We start from the raw sequence: 19,251 nt of genomic DNA on the forward strand, positions 1-19,251 counted from the left end.
TTAACAGATACAAGAACTACTTATTTAACACAAAAACTTCGTTTTTAATGAGCACTAAGTAGAGAAAAAACCACACGGAATCAAGCAACTGAGTCTCTCAAACCCCTTAAAGCTATTTTAAAATATATAAAAACTACTTATTTAACACAAAAACTTCGTTTTTAATGAGCACTAAGTAAAGAAAAACCACACGGAATCAGGCAACTGAGTCGGTCAAACCCCTTAAAGCTCTTTTAAAAGATACAAAAACTACTTATTTAACACAAAAATTTCGTTTTTAATGGGCACCAAGTAAAGAAAAACCACACGGAATCAGGCAACAGAGTGTCTCAAACCCCGTAAAGCTCTTTTAAAATATACAAGAACTACTTATTTAACACAAAAATTGTGTTTTTAATGGGAACCAAGTAAATAAAAACCACACGGAATCAGGCAATCGAGTCTCTCAAACCCCGTAAAGCTCTTTTAAAAGATACAAGAACTACTTATTTAACACAAAAATTGCGTTTTTAATGGGTATCAAGTAAAGAAAAACAAAACGGAAAATCCCGTATAATAGCAGAGGAAGGAACATAAGATCCAGGAATTACATAGGAAGGGGGTATAAACTCTTTGAATGGCTTGGGAGGGGACATAAGCCCTTAAAATAACATGGGAATTCCTATACACGCAAGCAAATAACATGGGAATTCCTATACATGCAAGCAAATAACATGGGAATTCCTATACACGCAAGCAAATAACATGGGAATTCCTATACATGCAAGCAAATAACAAGGGAATTCCTATACAAGCAAGCAAATAACATGGGAATTCCTATACACGCAAGCAAATAACTTATGAATTCCTATACATGCAAGCAAATAACATGGGAATTCCTATACACGCAAGCAAATAACATACTCACTCTCTTTGAAAAACCAAACCAGACTATACCCATCAAACCAGATTATACCCACCAAACCAGGAATAGTGACATAATTTCACTTTATCGACCCTCAAATTCCATTATGTGAGGGAGCTCTGAATCTCTTTGAAAAGGTGTAGAGACGCAAGCAAATAACGTTGAAATTGCTAAAAAAAACAACAAAAAAAAACTGCTATCTTTTTTGCAATGTTTAGGAACAGGCGGGGAATCCCCAAAAAACCAAACCAGACTATACCCATCAAACCAGACTATACCCATCAAACCAGATTATACCCACCAGAAACCTGTCTGGTTGGCCTCGGTAAGTCAATAACCCCAAATAGCACAGGATGGAACATAGTCTAGGCAAACAGCATAGAGATTCCTATACGTCTACGCAAATAACATGGAGATTGCTATACGTCTGGGCAAATTCAATATGTACATACTACTTATAACCTTAATATAAAAATAAAACAGCTGTAACGATAGCAATAGCAAAAACATCTAATAAGACAGGGGTTTTACTGAAAAAAAAAATTCGGGTGGGGGGCAACACAAAAAAAAGCCCTAAAAAAACGCATACAAAATTTGTTTATATTCATTTTTGTTACGTTTTTATGAGTCAGGCAACATTTCGGGGAGGGTTCAAACCCCCTAACCCCCCTCCCCTTGGGTACGGCCTTATCCCTATGTTTATATGAACGCTAGAGCCTGTGTGTATATGCCTTAAGTATAGTACCAAAAAGTAAATACCAGGTATCTAAAAATTTAAGAATAAAATTTTTCATACATTTCTTGAAAATATCGATCGATTGGCATTTCCGAGCATTCAAGGCTGCGCTGCAATAAATGGATTTATAATCGTAGAGTATTATCAGCGGTATTGGAATGTGAAAAACAATGCTAGATAGGATATTAGAATGGGAGAACTCGTTTAGCGAGTTTTTGAAAGAAGAGGTGAAATCTTCTGAACATAGGTTTAAACCATGCATTTGGAAAGATATTTCGACGCAAACGAAACAAAACAACGAGAAAACGAAAGACGTCACGCAGAGAAAACAAAGAGAAAACGACTTAAAAAAAAGAAAGAGAAATAGAGAGATTACTGTCATCTATTTTCGATTTGGAAAGTGTGCTTTAATTCTATTCGCTTGTTTTTATGAGACATTTTCGCAAGCCAATCAAGTTATTCTCTATTCCAGGTGACTTATAGTCCCGCCTTTTTAAAACCATGCTTACATGCATCACATTCCTGATAGTTGGGTCTGACACTATTTTAAGCCAGAAAAAGAACGCAAAACCTGACTAGTTTTTTTTTGTGAATTTTAAGGGATTAAAAAGAACAAAATGTCTTTAATTCAAACTCACAGTAAATATATAAAAAGTAGCAAAAATTTGGTTCAGAAAAGGGACACATCACAGCGCGCGGACCGGGAAGTTACCAATACGTCAGAGCAATAGGTCTGACGGTCTCCCATAATCCCATTGTAATGTGCTAAAAATTTGTCATTACGCGTGCGCAAAAGGTGGAGTCATGAAGAGAGGCGTGCGACTGATGTGTCCCAAAAATCTAATGGAGAGTATAGGAGTTTTCTCTTCTGTTTATATATTTATACTGTGGTCAACATAATCAATGGTATATATCTCCCGGAGGTATTGTATGAAGATAACAAGAAAAAGTCGAAATAGCTATGGTTTTTCGCCCCCTCCCATCTCTACCACGATATAAGTAAAAAAAAAACTCAGTTTGACGGCCCCCTAGATGACTGCGCCCCAGAACAGCCTTCCCCTTGACTTTCAGCCACGCCACTGACTTGAAAGCCATGCCATCGGCTAATCAGAGACAGGGGGTCGAATAAGTGGGTTAACAGTTATAATGCAGGTAGTCTGAACCCAGGATTGTTGTTTTAACTACCTATGTCCAGAAATTAAAGCGGCATCTCCAGAACATGATGTTCAAGTATACACATGTTGTTTCTGTCTAATTCAGCTGTTCTTAATAGGGGTATCTATACCGGTATGGTATATGAAAACCAAGTTTGTGCATGATCATAATCTTTTGGAAGGGCTGTAAATATGAATCTGTTTTCGGAGATGAGAAGCAAAATTTTGGAGTGTACGAATTCGAATGGAACAGAAATGCGTCGATTATCTGGAAAATACAAGAATTTAAAGTAAAATAAATTAACATCTTGACAATTAGGGAAAGGGGAACATGGATCCGAAGACCCCCCCCCCCCCGCACAAAGATGCCTTGACCTAATTAAAAATCTATTCGAAAACTGTTTTTTATATTCAAACAAATTTGTTAGAGGAACAGATATTAAGCCCAATCGGAACTATAAAGAGTAATTATCATGGTTATAATGATAGCAGCACACTAGTAAAGAGCAAATCGGGGTGACCGAAACTTTAAAAACGTGTTTTGAGAACAACTGTCTAATGAGAAGAAATTACCGTTCAGGCTGATTCAGGAATTATTAATATTATTTTGGATTAATATTGGTATTGAAAGTTTATTGCGAAAAGAAAGTCAGGCGACTTGGGAAAAATAGCATTAACTCCCTTAACCCCCTCTTTTTACGCTAAAGTTCTACTACTTTATGACCGCAATACTATAGCGTGGCCTTAGTAAAGAACCAAGTGCCTGACATATATTATTACGCATTATAGTTTTTTTGGTACTTAAGCATTTTTTGGTACTAACCGTTACTTGATATTAAAAAACTTTATATTCTTTCCTGTGCGTCTTTCGCTTTTCTTCAGCTCCATGGTGATATTCCTAGGTCCCTTAGGTTTGCGTCTTCTTTTGTATCTGATCGGTCAAATTATCAACTCCGTAGCTCTCTAAATATCCAAATTCCCCATACACCAACAATAAGATCCGATTTTAATCCTCTTGTTGCGTGTCATTTGACATTGAACACCCTTCCCGGATTCGGCTCGAGAATGCCACTCGTTTGGCACCTTCAAAAGACCAGTAAAAAAATATTTGTTTTCATGTGATTAATTTTATTTACTTTTGCCTGCTGCCAATAGTTTTTTTTTCATTTATTTATTTATTTATTTCTTTTATTTTTATATATATACATATGTATATAGATGTTGTGATTCACTGTAGTTTGATAAAGCTTATTTAGTGAACTCTCCTTTTTTCGTTTTATGAAGCAAATGCTTTACATGTTAAAAGTTCAAATGCTTATTTAGTATATGTTTAAATATTAATGTTATGTTTATATTGTTTAAATCTTAAGCGTTTAAATGTTGAATGTTTATTTGATCTTTTCATAATCCCCCTCCTACAGGCCATGGAGCCTTTGTGGGGATTTGTAGATTGTTATGTAATTATTTTACTGATATATGGAAAATAAATCTATTTATCTATCTATCTATGGGCCTTTACAAGGAAATCAGTCACGGAAAACCCGCCAGACGGGTTAATTCAAGAGACCGCTATAGAGCAATGCAATGCAAGTGTGGTTTTCATTGCGTTTACGATATTTAAACTGCTGCTCCCTGGGGTTTAGGGGGGGGGAGGTACCTAGATTAGGTTAGGTTACGTATTTAATATATGCTATGCTTTCCCCTCCACTCCCCCCTAATGTGCAAATATATAGCCCAGATTTGTTTATAAACGATTATATATTCATCCTATTTTATTTCATTAGCATTAACCAAACTTGACTTTTTTGAAAGGCCCATATAATACGTAAGTACCGTTTTTTTCCCGACCACTTTCTATGACAGGTTAAAGGTTAAAAAATTGCGAGGGGCTCAATAAACTAGAAATTGAAAGTTTTAGTATTCTTTCTAAGGGTTAAGAACGGCCTTGACCTTCAGTGTCCCGTTCTCTTGGCTTAAAACTTTCAAGGATTTTTGCCTGGGATAAGGAATCCACGTTTTTATTGGCAAGGGGATAGTGATAGGAGGGTAACCACCCTCCCTCCCTTGCTCTTTTTTCTGTTACCCCATGTGACCCCCCAGGATATCGGATCCATTTCCGAGACAGTCATTTCGTTCAGAGTGACCAGAAGATAAAAAAAAATGCCTACGGGGATAAAAAGGGTCCCACAACCGGAGTAAGATCCCTAACTAATGCAAATTACCAATTGCTTACAGGTAGGTTTTATAGTGAAAAAAAGGCATGTTTGATCTTGCCTCCTTTTGATTTGGGTGTCCGATTATATCGATACTTTCAGGATTCCTGGCCTAAGAGGAACATTCCTCCTTGATAAGTTTGAATCTTACAACCGTAAGTCCTTGGGCCAAGAAAAACCAAGTATAAAAAAATGATTTGGGGTACGATCCTCCCCCAAAAATCCTCCCCTATTTTCTCGATTGGGTCAAATCTTCTCTCTTGAATTCGTAGGGCTGAGGTGATTCCCAATGTAGAAGGAAAATAGAGAACGAATTTTCCTAAAAACGGGGCCTAACACAAAGACGAAAAAAACCGAAAACTTTTTCTGAACGGCTTGGCGATTAATACTGAATGTTAATTATCAAACCGATACTCAAAAACTATCTTTTTTTGGCTATCGGCTTGAAACTTATTTTTCAAGGTTATAGGGCCACGGGGAACCGAATACACAAGCAAACAATTCAGGAGAAATTTTGGTTTCCCAAATATGGGGCTGAGAAGGAATGGAAAATCTTATTTTAGTTGGGGCGCAAACACGCACAAATATGGAGCTCAAAAATGGTCCAAAGGCCTTTTTTTTGCAATTGGTTGAAATCTTTTAACGATCGTTGCCTGTGCTTAGGATACCAAGCATTTTTTTGGGAAGGTGAGAAGTATTATAGAGCCTGGAAATAGGCAAAACCCTTTTTTTCTGGTTAGTTCGAAACTGGGCCAAAGTGAATCTAATGCAAAATAAATAGTTTAGGGACACGGTCCCCCCGGTACCCCAAAATGGTCCTAATAAGCGCCAATTTTTTTCTGATCAGCTCAAAACTTGTATCGTTAAGTCCTTCGTTCAAAAGGCCCGAGCCTGCAAGAAGAAAGGGAAAGATATCAGTGCCCACAGAAAAGGGCAAAAAACGCTTTTTTGAATGGCTTGAAACTCCACCCGTTAGTTACTTGGCTAAAACAACTCTTATGCATAGAAACAATATAGGCCGGGGTACAGTATTGATTTGGCTCACGTTTGTTTCGATTGGCTAGAAACCTTTGTCTGAAACCACTGCGTTAAGCTCCATTCCCCAAAATGTCGAAAAAATATCGTTTTATCAGAAAAAGTGGCTCTACAAAGCGCCAACAAGCTTTTTCCTCATTGAATTGGAATTTTCAAGGATCATGGACTGGGATAAGGGAGCCACACATTTTGTTGGTAGGGAAAGTGTTAGAGGGGACTGGAAATGGGCTGAAAAACTTGTTGTCCCTGACTAGTTTGAAACTTACTTTCGTCCCTGTCAAAGGGGAACCTAATATAAACAAAATGTATTAGGCCAAACGGGGCCCAAAAAAAGCCTAACAAACATTTTTTTTAAAAATGTAGATTTGGAAAACCAAAGATAGGCTTTTACCGATCACCATTTGGAGTTACGCAAGGTTTTATCAGTTCGCAATATCAGAAAATATGTCCAATATTTTTCTGTGTCCGATAATCTATCATTTGACATAGTAGGCTACATCATGTGTATGGTTAAATTTGACTTGTTTTTCAAATTAATTCAGAAATTTTATTTCAATTTTTTTTTTCAAAGAACAGTAATGAACCCTTTGAATATGTAAAGCGAGCAGAAATTAAGTCATATAAATAGTTCAAACATGAATCAATGAATTAATCAAACCCAAAACGAACCAAAATTAAAATGACTACCTAAAAAATTAAGGTAAAAAATACTGCTGTGGATGAATCCTGAAACAAACAGAAAATAAGATGAAGCCAAACTTAAAACCTAACCGTAAATATGAGTAAGGCTACCGCCTCCTGACCCCTCTAAAGGCTAAAGTGTTATTTGTGCTTTATTGACAAAAGTGTTCTACCCCCCCCCCCCCAGCCCCCACCACAAGAAGTTTTACGTGTGAGCCTGATGTTTTCGCAACATTGTCTTATTGCTTTTTGTAATTGATTTTTTCGTAACTGCCTCTCGTGAAGCAGGTATGTTGAACTAAAGAAATACCTTATCTAGTCATTTCCTGATACCGCATATTTGGAGTCGGTGACGTCAGAGAAGGTCGTTGATGGGCCTTGGATTTGGACAGGTGCCACCCGTCCTCATTGTAATCTTAAAATACCCAAGTCCCTTTTGTCAATTTTTAATCATTCCCGTTGGCTTGTCTTGATTGGGGCTCTTCCATTTATGGTATTAGCTATTCTTGATTTTCGTCTTCTTTTATGTTTTTCAATCTCTTGGGTATTGTTGTTGAAAGATTTGTGTATTATTGTCAGTGGCCGAAGAAAAGGGAGTACCGTGGAGTTGCCCCCTCACCAAGGCCGTGTCCAGGAGGGAGGTTACGGAGTTTAAACCCCTACCTGCTGAATTTCTGTCCGACTAGTAGAAACATAACAAAAATGCATATAAACAAATTTTTGATGTGTTTTTAAAAGTTTTTTTGTACCCCCCCCCTCCGAATAAAGATCTTGGATACAAAAATAAATTTCGTAATGTGGGGGAAATTTTGTGCAACGTGCCACCTTTGCCTCCTTAAACCCATATTTATTGGTGATGGGTTAGGTTGGTTAATTGGTGCTAGGATCGGAATATATTCCTATTGGTAGGGGTCAGGGGCTTACAACTGTGGTTTTAAGTCTGTACATCTTGGTTTTTGCACAGTTTAAGATTTGCGTTCCCTATGCAAGTTTTTTGTAGTTATGTAGTTGTATAGTTATGTTTTGTAGTTATGTAGTGTAGTTGTTCACTTTTAATGTTTCAACGTAAAACGAAAATTTTGCTGTCATTCGATAGCTGAGATTCGGCTCTATCTGCGGAGTTGGATTTTTGAAATTTGATTAGTATTTTTGGTTGCCTACTTATTTAGAATCCAGAAAACACGCGAGAAGTGAAGTTTCTTTAATGCTAATGAAATAATACAAAAGTAGATGAAAATATAATAGTTTATGAACAAAATTCGGATATATATTTGCACATTAGGGGGGTGGGGTGGGGGTAAAGCATAGCGAATATTAAATACGTAACTTATCCTAACCTAGGTACCTTTTTTTGCCCATTCAACCCCAAAAAACTAAAGTTTAAATCTTTGTCACGAAATGAGCAATACCTCACAAGGCAGCGAAAACCTATTTTTCATTAAATGTCTGAAATTTCGATGCGGTCTTTCTCGCGTGTTTTCTGGATTCTAAACAAGTACCGTATTTTTATATTGAAAAATAAGTTGAAAACCCTGATTTAATATGCGACAAAAAGAAAAAAAAATCCTCCTTTTTTATACACAAATTATTTCTAAGACCACACTGGCTAATCATGATAAAATTAAAACAATTATCTAAAGAAGAAAAAAGGAAAATAATTCCAGTCGATCGAAGTCGAGTCGATCGTTTTCGATCGAAATATCTGCATATTATTCCTTTTTAAAAAAAAGGAGGATAGGCTACTGATAGGCATATGGTCTGAGTTACGGAAAGTGGAGATAAGTGAGGATCCTTTGTCTGGTTTTACATTCTGGGAACTCATGAAAAAGTCCAGAGAAGAGGTACTGCCAGAGTTATGGATATATGTGAAACATTGGGTATTCTCGACCGCCAAAAGCTGAGGACACATACTGTTCAGAATATTTGCACGACTGCTACTGTCGTCAAAAAGGTTACAGTTTATATCACCAACAAGGATTACTGCTAGGTTTTGCACTTCACAATCAGACACGAGGGAACTGACTAGGCGGCATGCTTGATCAAATTGTCTGTCTGATGTAGCATTACGATAATCGTTGGGTAAATACATTTAGATCACCATACAATTCTGAAGTTTGACTGCCCTAAAATAGTCACTGCCACGAAAGTGTTCCGGCATGAGGACGCTTCTAGCAGTATTAGCAGTACCCCCACTCGGTTGACCAGCCCTGGAGTGTCTAGCGACACGACTTATTACGACAGTAGAACCAGTCTTGCTCAACAAATATAGACTGTCGGCAGTGAGAAGGTGCTCTTGTAGGCAGAGAATGTCATTTGTCTCACATAGAGTTTGGCTTATTGGTAATTTCACTGAAGCACCTCCATTGATATTCCATAATGTAACACGTAAATTAGTGGTCATTTTAGGAGGTCCATAAGTTATTGTGTGACATGAAATTTATAGCTGTAATAAGGATAGTCAACTTGGCTGCATGGTACATTATCCAGGTTATTTTGATAGGGGGTTTCCAGCTTCTTTAAATGCCCTGTCTGCGCGCAACGCAAACAGCGAGTAAGAGCTTTACAGTGCTGGGCAATATGCAGATATTGCCTCGTTTTTTCTTCTTTACAGAATGTTTTTCATTTGTACTTTTATTCAAGTTTAAATCGTTCTCAAAAAAAAGCGTGAATAATGTCGTAATTAGATCAAAAATTAGTGAAACCAATTATGTAACTAACTTCTCTTTTCAGCCCAAGTTACAGCTTCTCACGAAACCGCAAGTTCTCAGGGAGTATATACCTCAACGTTTTTTTTTTTTTTTTTTTTTTTTTTGTATTGCTGCAAGAACCCCTGAAATTAGGAAGAGGTGCTTAAATGAGTCCTTTGATATTTTCTGTCATATATGTATATATATATATATATATATACATATATGTGTAAAATGCATATTTTTTGTTCCACATGAAACATACTTTAGTGTTCGTAAGCATGTTAATTTTATTGGATATTTTCGTCGATATCACAGCCCTTTTTTCAGGGTCTTTATTTCTTTTATTTGTTACACAAATTTTCATATGACAATAAAATTTGATGGACAAATTTAAATTTAACGAATTCTGTATATTTAAGATAATAGTAGATTCTGCATAGACTAGAATAAAAACTTCATTGTTTAGTCTTGCGTTTCTATTAGTGAGAGTCCCTCATTATTTACTGTTTGTTTTTGTAGATTGTTGGATCAACACAAAGTAATTTGCGAAGACCACGCAAACACAACACAAATACCACTAGTTATTTAAAAAAAAACGAATGAAAATTATTTTTGTTTAATACAATTGCTGAAACGTGCGATTTTCTGCGTAAGGTTATTGTCTTGTTATATGGACATCAAATAGGAGAAGGATTTTCGCTTTAAAATACTGAAAAAATATGAAAACAAGTGATTCCAAAAAAACAACCTGCGCCACTGCATTTTAGGCCTCTAGTATAATAAAAAGTTAAAGTGAAATCAATAGTATGGTTCAAGCAGGGCTTCCTTAAACATCTTTTCTTCAAATGTTGCATTGCATCTTCTAAAAACTCCAGCCCATTCTTCTACCAGGTACTTATGCATGATTTTAATTTTGGAAGGGGAAGAATTCGAAAATGGAAAAAAAAAACTGGCAAATCATGTGAGCACCATAAGGAATACTTTTATAATCATGACATCTTGAGGTGATACGGACCCAAATGTTGTTTTGCCCCATCCCTCTCCTGAGCTTGTTTTCAGTCACGTCAATTCTCGTAAATTGGAGGGAGGGCAAAATGTATTTGTGAAATTCTAGGGAGGGGGCAATTTTTTTTCAATTTTTGCAATTGTAATACCAAAAAATTATTTTCAGTGAAAATACCGTAAAAGTCATTTTCAAAATCTAGAGGGGCGAAAGTTGCCCAATTGACACCAATGCTTGTTTCTCTACCTTGTTCATTTTTGCAATTATCTTAGTCTAGTTTCTGGAACTGTCATATCCCATATACTTGCAAAGTAATAGATTAAAACATATGTTTCAGAAACAGAATTTATCAATCCGTGGAATTGAAATATCAGAAATTCAGAGACTCTCAGAAATTGTAGTGATGGGTATGTTTCTTTGGTGGACATTTTTTTTTTAAATTGCGGCAAAGTCAAACTCAACTATAAAGTCAAACTCAGAAACTTTAGAAGCTGGACAAATGTTCTGATTTGCCGATTTTGGCTATAAAACCAATTTAGGTCGTCCTGTAGTGGCGCAGTGGGTTTGATCTCCGTTTAGTAATACGGGACCCAGCTGCAGCATCACACGCAAGGTCCTTAGCATTCAAGAAGCGTCGTTAATATGATACTACTACTACTAATCAATTTAGGACTCGGCTAAAGCAACGGAGTTGCGAAACTGACTAAATCCTTTGAAAGTTTGGTTAGCTTACATAATCTGCTCTGGGTTCTAGCCGTCCCCCCTCGGAAAATATCCCCCCAGAAAATACCCTCCTCCGGAAAATCCCCCCCCCCCCCCATGGAAAATACCCCGCTCTGTGCCACCCTGCTCTGTGCGCTGACGGAAAACGAATCACAAACGGAATGAGATTCGTTATCCTTTGCAGTTCCCGAGCAGGCATTCTTTTAGTCAGACCAACCTAGCGCAAGATCGGCTGGGTTCCTATGAGGATGCTCCCACTTAGGAGTCTAGCCTAAGTTGTCGCTTGTTCAGGTTGTTTTAAATCTTATTTACAATTTCATAAGCTATAATTTTGTATTTCTTTTGCAGCCTTTATTGGAATTGGCGTGGACCTATCCCGGAAGAGCGGTGGACCCAGTCCGGTTCCGATGAGTCCTGAACAGGGGCTTGAAAAGGAAAGACCCATGAGCTGGGAAGGTGAACTATCGGATGAGGAAGACACTGTAAGTATTTTCTCTGCTTACCTCCACAGCTTGGTCATCTAGGCATTCATTTTGAAATTTAAGCTTGCAGTTCGAAATTACTTGGCTTGGAAAACCTTTTCAGGTCCGACTCGTCGAAAAGACAATGTTCAGGGGTGTACGGTGCATCTAAATAAAGCAATTCCAAACATTGTACAGAATATCATTTGATTAAAGTTTTAATGGTTTTATACAGAATCTTTTGTCTTGACCTAATGAGTGTAAAACTGATATAGATTTATTTTACACTTTGTCTTAATTAAGAAACGTATCTTTGAATCTCTTTTGCCCATAGAGAGCACGACATCTCTCTTCTCTTTGCCTCTTTGCTCTCTTTCTTATTTTGCTGTCTTATACCACAGGTCTGGTCACCTTGCTATATTTTGTTTTTTCTACTGGTTACTTATTTCTTTTGGCATATTCGTCCTCTTTTTACAATGTCCTTCTTTCTGTAATAGTAACATTCTCCTGCAGTTTTAAAACCTATCAACTTCTTGTAATGACGGACTCTTCATAGGTTTCTGAAAAAAAGGGAAATATTTGAATTCGTCGTAAGTAAAGCACAAATTGCTCTTCTGTGCCTGTGATTTCAGCTTTTTTTTTGTTTGAATAATTTAGAAATACGGAAAAAAGAAAAAAAAGTAAAGATGACCTCATGAAAGTTTTCATTTCCAAAATGTCTTTGAAACAGGGTGTTTATTTGTTGGAGGGTAATCGAGGAGTCGGTTAGTATTGTTTTCTAATGGGAAACCCATGCCTTCTTTAAAATTGACAACGTAAGACCTATTCAAGTCTTGCCAAAAATTTTATTTTCTTTCATATTTTTGAGAGCAGAATTTGAATAATTAGGGTGTATTAAAATTCGACTGATAATAACCAATGATTTTCTATTTTAAATTATTAGTTACTTTGCCGCGTACTATTTGTTTCACTAAGCTTTGAGACTAGTCCCTGAAGCGCCAAATCTATTCTTAATAAACGATTTGAAATGGACTTGATCCGTGAAATATATTAAATGATAGATATATAAGTATGTGTTTTAAGTTCCTTATAACATAGAGGATTCTTTATAACGTTGAGTTATAACGTTGAGCAAAATCAAGTATTTTGCAGGCATCAAGACGTGGCTAATTGTAGAAAAAAAACCCCAAGAAAGATAGTCCGAGTGATTGAGAGGCAAATCTGGGATAAGCCCTTTTAGGCGTATCCCAGATAAGCCCTTTTAGGTTTATCCCAGATAAGCCCCCAGCCCCTTTTTAGGATTGTATAAAAATGATGTCATTTCATTTGTTGATAGATAAGTCTGTCTATCATACGTCCATATGTCATTCCTAGGCCAGAACTAAGGTAGATAGTCATAGAACTAAGAGATGAAAGATTGAATTGATTTTGGGTTGACGCGCGACTGACAATGTCCACTGGACTTGTATACAAAATCTGGGACTGAATTTGCTTGGACTCACAGGCGGCGAACAAGTGAAACCTACGCCTAATAGGCTTGACCGCTAGTAGTCTAAAGGTGAAATACCGTTTCATAGGATTGACACATGATCAACAAGTCCCCTGGACTTGAAGGCGAACGGTAAAACCTATAGTTTTCCAAGTGTTTGGTTAAATGGCACGGGCAAACGGTGGGAGTAAGTATAATGTTCTTATTGGACCAATACTTGTGTGTTAGTTTTGGAAAGGCCTGCCTTTTTAAACCATTCTCAAGTAACCCCTGTATTTTCAGAGCCGAGGTTTCCTCTAGGCTGACGTTTTCATCTTTTTCCTTTCTTTGGACTTATTCACGAATTCACAAAAACATAGGGGGGGGGGGGTAGCAAAATGCATGTTTTTAAATCTACGGAGGGGGGGGGGGGAAATTTATTATTTTTTCCGTTTGTTCAGTGAAAATACCAAAAAGGCATCTTTCAATGAAAATACCCCCAAAAAGCTATTTTTCAAACTATAGAGGGGGGAGGGGAACTAGGGTATTTTCATGAATACTATACGTTTACTATATCATAATTATTTACTAGATATTTATCTTTCGATGTTTTTTTTTCAGAACAAATCCACAAGTCCGTATCCAGGGGGGCGGGTTACCCAGTTTGAACCCCCTCCCCCCGAAATTTTTGACTGAATCAAAAATAAGTCTAATAAATGCCTTTAAATACGAAAGTACCTTTAGGGAAGGGAAAAAATCGCACACCCCCCCCCCCGAACAAAAATACTGGATCCGCTCTTGCAAATCCATTTCAGTTATCTGTGTATATTGTTTGTATAATAATAGTAATAATTTATTGAAGCCTGCTATACAAAAATATAAGCGGATTAAAGGGGAAAAACAAGAAAAAAGAACACTAAGTATAATATATTATATATATATATATATATATATATATATATATATATATATATATATATATATATATATATATATATATATATATATATATATATATATATATATATATATATATATATATATATATATATACATATATATATATATATACATATATATATATATATATATATATATATATATATATATATATATATATATATATATATATATATATATATATATAAATGTGTAGGAAGGAGCTGTATTTCTTACGTATATATTATTTGTACACTATATTATTATTATTTGTATACTATGTGTGTATTCTTTGTATGCAACATGTTATTATCTGTATGCTATGTTGTTATTATATACTATATTATTTGTATACTAAAATATACAAATGTACACGTCCTACTCTACTCGTATGTGCTCCATTGAATGTACGTACACATGTATTTATTCGAGGGAGGAATTTAAAAAAAAAAATAAACAAAAATAAAGAAAAACGGCTAAAAATCTTCCGATTTGGATGAAAAGTAAATATTACAGGAATGCAAGATTTTAGTTTGCTCCTTGAATTTAATCTTTTGGTATTTAATTGCTTTCTCAAGCATCAAAGATAGTTAGTTTTCAGTTAGTAAATAATCCACCATATAAAAATTATTTTCAATAATGTGGACACTTTTTAGCCACTTTAAGCCATTTTAAAGGACAATTTAAAGCCATTTAGCGCCTTTTCGATTGATAAACGAAACACTTAAGATACAGAAAAGAAAGAACTTAATATGCAAAGATTGGACGGTTAGTGGACTTTTGTAAAGATTTTGTAACATTTTGTAGTAAATTCATCTTGTTATTTCTCTCTTTCTGTTGACCCCCCCCCCCAAAAAAAAAATAATGCGTAGGGATGTGTGAAAATCCGGTTTTTCAATTTTGTTCAATTTCCAGCGACCTCTACCAGATGACATGACGATGGATCTGGGACAGCCAACAAGTCCAAAACAGCCAGTTGAACATCACCCAACAACTCTGCCAGAATTTATTGGCTCTCTTCGCGTAAGACCTATCACCGTATTAACAACACCGGTTGCCAGCCCATTAATCACCCGCCATCCGATGAGGCCGCATTTACCTCTCCATCCAGCAACACCATCACCAGATAGTGCAATTCATTCAGCTTATTATTCACCAACGGCGAGTCCGAGTGTATCGAGACATCAACGGTCTGGAAGTAGTCTTAGCTCCCCCTTTTCTCATTTACCAAGCCCTAATTTGTCAAGGAATAATTCGGATGCATCACAGTTTTCACAGTACAGTGGTTCTAGTTATAGGTAATATATACATACATATAGTAATATTTATAGTTACAATATATATATATATATATATAATAATAATATATATATATACACACACACACACACACACACACACACACACACACACACACACACACACACACACACACACACACACACACACACACACACACACACACACACACACACACACACACACACACACACACACACACACACACACACACACACACACACACACACACACACACACACACACACACACACACACACACACACACACACACACACACACACACACACACACACACACACACACACACACACACACACACACACAATATATATATATATATATATATATATATATAAAAAAAAAAAAACAAAAAAAAAATATATATATATATATATATATATATATATATATATATATATATATATATATATATATATATATATATTGTTAGGTCAATGAGTTGCTGTAATTAAAAAAGTGCTAACATTTTCGTCAAATTTAGACTTACACTTCACACACTGTTATAACAAATTCAAATCGTTGTTAATAATGTGCCAAAATTGTCACCCTTCAAATGAAACTTCTTAGATGCTAATTATTATCTATCCTTGTAATCTTGTTTATAATTGGTTTTGTCTTTTTTTAAATTTAAATCTTGTGTTTTTCTGTCCTTCTAAATGAAAAGTAGGCTTCTTTGACTAAACATTTTTAAAATATGCTATGAAGTTATCTGGGCTGAGTGTAAACCCTGCTTTGTTTCTAGACAATTCTCCTGCATCATAATAGCCGTTGTTTACTAACCTGAAAGTGCTAAGAACTGGAAGGAACTAATACAATACCCTCAAACGAATACCGACAATTTTCGTCACCAATATACTACGCCTGCGTTCATCTATGCTTGACTTAAAGCAAATCGTAAATATTCCAAACCACCCAAGCGGTAGTATACTGGATCTTATTGTCACCAATCTGGCCGGTCAGGTACTGATTGAATATCTAGTTATCCAGGCCAGATTTCTCTGATTCTCAAAGATTTCCTCAGGCATTGAAGAAGGCATACGTTCAAGTTATACCCAAAATCAAAGGTCCAAAAACTTGTGACCAGCTGTGGTTGACCTCGATTACTCCCAACCTAGCCAAAGTGACTGAATCGTTCATTTACCTCGAACTTCTTTCTCAAATTAGTTCTTCCGTTGACATATTTCAGCACGGTAGTCTGAAAGTAAGTAGCACTACTCACTATGTGGTAATTTTATTCCACCTAATAACCGAATGGCTAGATCAAAGAAATAATATTATGCATTTATTTTTTTACTGATTATCGTTTTTACTGTTAACGATATCGTTTTACTGTCAACGTCTTTTACTGATACTTGTTTTAGCTGATCATCTTAAAGCGTTGACCTAATCTGTCATATTATCACTGTCAAAACTTAAAGGCGATGGATGCAAAAGCCAATTCTGCTATTTGTTATTGATTTTTTTTTTGTGGTCGTTATGAGCGTGTTTATGCGCTTTTCCCGGGAGATCTCGACTCGAATTGGGCCGAGTAACATGCGGTGTACCTCAAGGCACACAACTTACAGCCCTACTGTTTCTAGCGGTGATAAATTAGGTGCTTTCGGGAGTTAAGGATCCTTTTAAATGCGTCGATGACTTATCCATCCTGCTGAAATACCAAGTCATTCTGTAGCTCAGTAGTGACCTCAAACGACTTCCGTCGGCCAGTGTGACGCATATGGGCTGCAAATCAACGAGAATAAAACAAAAGTGATGAAGTTCAACCTTTTAAAGCGTGATCTCCCCTGTCCTGACTCATGGTACCCAGTTAGCTTAACCGCAGTTATAATCGGTGTCACTTTTAGCTCAGACTGCTTCTTTAGCCCTCATGTTAGCCCACAAACCTAGTAAATAAAGGAAATTACGCCCTAAGATTGTTGTTTACTTTACGGTGGCTGGATTTTTCTGCAATATAACTCAAATTAGCTCATATGTGCTATGTGCGGCCATTACTTAAGACGCTTGTCTGGTCTGGGGCCCTCAAGTTCATAATATATAAATATCTCAGTAAAGACATTGAAACCGTGCAGAAACGTGCTGCAAAATCATACTTGGTAAAAACTATGTATCTCATGAATCTGCTCTCAAGGTGCTAAAAAAGTTCTCTCCGTGAACGAAGATACGAACTTATCCTCAAGTTTGGCACTCGCTACTCGCGATTTAGAAACACCATTCATTATTTCCACCTCCTTGTACAAACCGTCTGCCAACCTGAAACAGGAACGAAATCGTTTTACAAACTCTTTTATTCCTTCTTTTGTCAGTGAATTTAATCATTCGTAGTTGATCCACCTTGTAATTTATTGATGTTGTAAAAAAAAAATAACGTAATTGAGTTGTGGCTTAGGCCATAATCATGAAGACTGTTTCATTAAATGAATCTTGAATCTTATAATGAGAAAAAACGAAATAAGTCATATCTACATACCTGCAGACCTTGATTTCAGTTGAGAGTAACCTAGGTCATGGCCAGAAGGGGTGTGGATCTAGTGCATTGAAAAATGGAAAGAGAGCGTGACAATGGCGAAGACGTGGATCCACAGCGAGCACCACGGTGAAACGGTACATGAGGTTTAAGGTTTGAATTTACCTTTCCAGCATTGCATAAAGCAACGTAATATGTTAAGAGGTTTGAATCTTTGTTTTTGTGTTCTTTTAGATCACTTTTAGATCATGGGTTTAAAAGTGGCATGGATTGATAAGCTCATGTCAATGCATAAAAAGTGCCTTTAGATAAACTTTTAATATCTGCTATGCTCTCAAAACTGCTTTTAAAGTCCCTCTCATCACTCAAATGGTCTTGGCTACCCCAAAGAGCACGGGAAAGTGATAAGAGAAGAAAGCTCGGTGCTAAAGCATGGGTTTTGTGGGAATTATTAAGCCCGGCTTTCACTAGTACAGCTGTAGTGCACCTTCACCTAGTAGAAATAGAAAAATCAAAACGAGTTGAATTTTGTTTTTTTATATTTAAAGTATATGTTTCTTGGATCCAACCTGGAATTATCTTGAAGGTGATTTTTTTTGTTAAACTGTTTTTTATTGGTTATGAAAGAGGAGGACTAGTTTAGTACACAGAACATAGGCTAAAATGCAGAATAGAGGCTAGATATAAAAATATTGAGTCACCAATATACACATTGTGTCCTTTTGACAAAAGTTATTATTGTACCATGGGTCCAATCCAACAAAAACAAATTCAAAAAGCACCGCTATTTTTTTTATTTAGGTTTTCATACACCTTGGTTTCGCTGGGTAGTGCTAAATGACATTGTTCTTTTTCTTCTCCTTCTTTCAATATACAGCTTGTTTCCCTTCTAATATGTAGAATAAAGGCTAGTTATAAAAAATAATGATGCATCAAAATGCACATTGTGCCCTTTTGGCAAAAGTTGCTATTGTATCATTGGTCCAATTCAAAGCAAAAGTAAAAAGAAGCACTATTATTTTTTTTTTGTACTTCTGGTTTTCGTAATTAACCTTGATTTTGCTGGGTAGTGCTAGATGATTTTTTCTTCTTCTTCTTCCATGAACATACTCAAATACTCTCTGATCGGAATCCCATAATTTCTAGGCTATACAGAAAATGATGCCCACAGAAAATATATATTTTTGTCTGGCGAGATGGAGGACGGGACCAGGGGCGCCTTCTTTGCTTCACAGCGATTCTCTTCTCAATATGTATTCACCAATGGTAACAGAAAATCTATTCTGTTTGTTGCTTGCGATCTGTGAATTTTTCAAAATCAAATGAAAACCCAACGAGTTGTGAGGTGCAGTCTGTAATAAGTTTCGTTCGTAAGAAAACGAAACCACAAACTAATTTAAATTCATGAAAAACAAATTACTTTTGGTGAAACACTGCAAAACTTGCAATGATTCCAA

The 19,251-nt window shown here is 36.2% G+C and overlaps 1 protein-coding gene across 1 annotated transcript in view; it reads left to right on the forward strand.

Annotated features, from left to right (window-relative positions):
* Hr39 (Nuclear hormone receptor FTZ-F1 beta) overlaps nt 1-19,251 on the forward strand; it is a 127,502-nt gene that overhangs the window by 51,962 nt on the left and 56,289 nt on the right. Inside the window, exons 4-5 of the mRNA XM_089104604.1 lie at nt 11,488-11,621; nt 14,923-15,305. Of these exons, the coding sequence (XP_088960730.1) occupies nt 11,488-11,621; nt 14,923-15,305 (517 nt within the window). The remainder of the gene's footprint in view (nt 1-11,487; nt 11,622-14,922; nt 15,306-19,251) is intronic.

The sequence above is a fragment of the Artemia sp. Qi Xiang Cuo genome, chromosome 18 (genome assembly GCF_049724085.1).
Source record: "Artemia sp. Qi Xiang Cuo chromosome 18, ASM4972408v1, whole genome shotgun sequence".
Taxonomy (NCBI): domain Eukaryota; kingdom Metazoa; phylum Arthropoda; class Branchiopoda; order Anostraca; family Artemiidae; genus Artemia; species Artemia sp. Qi Xiang Cuo.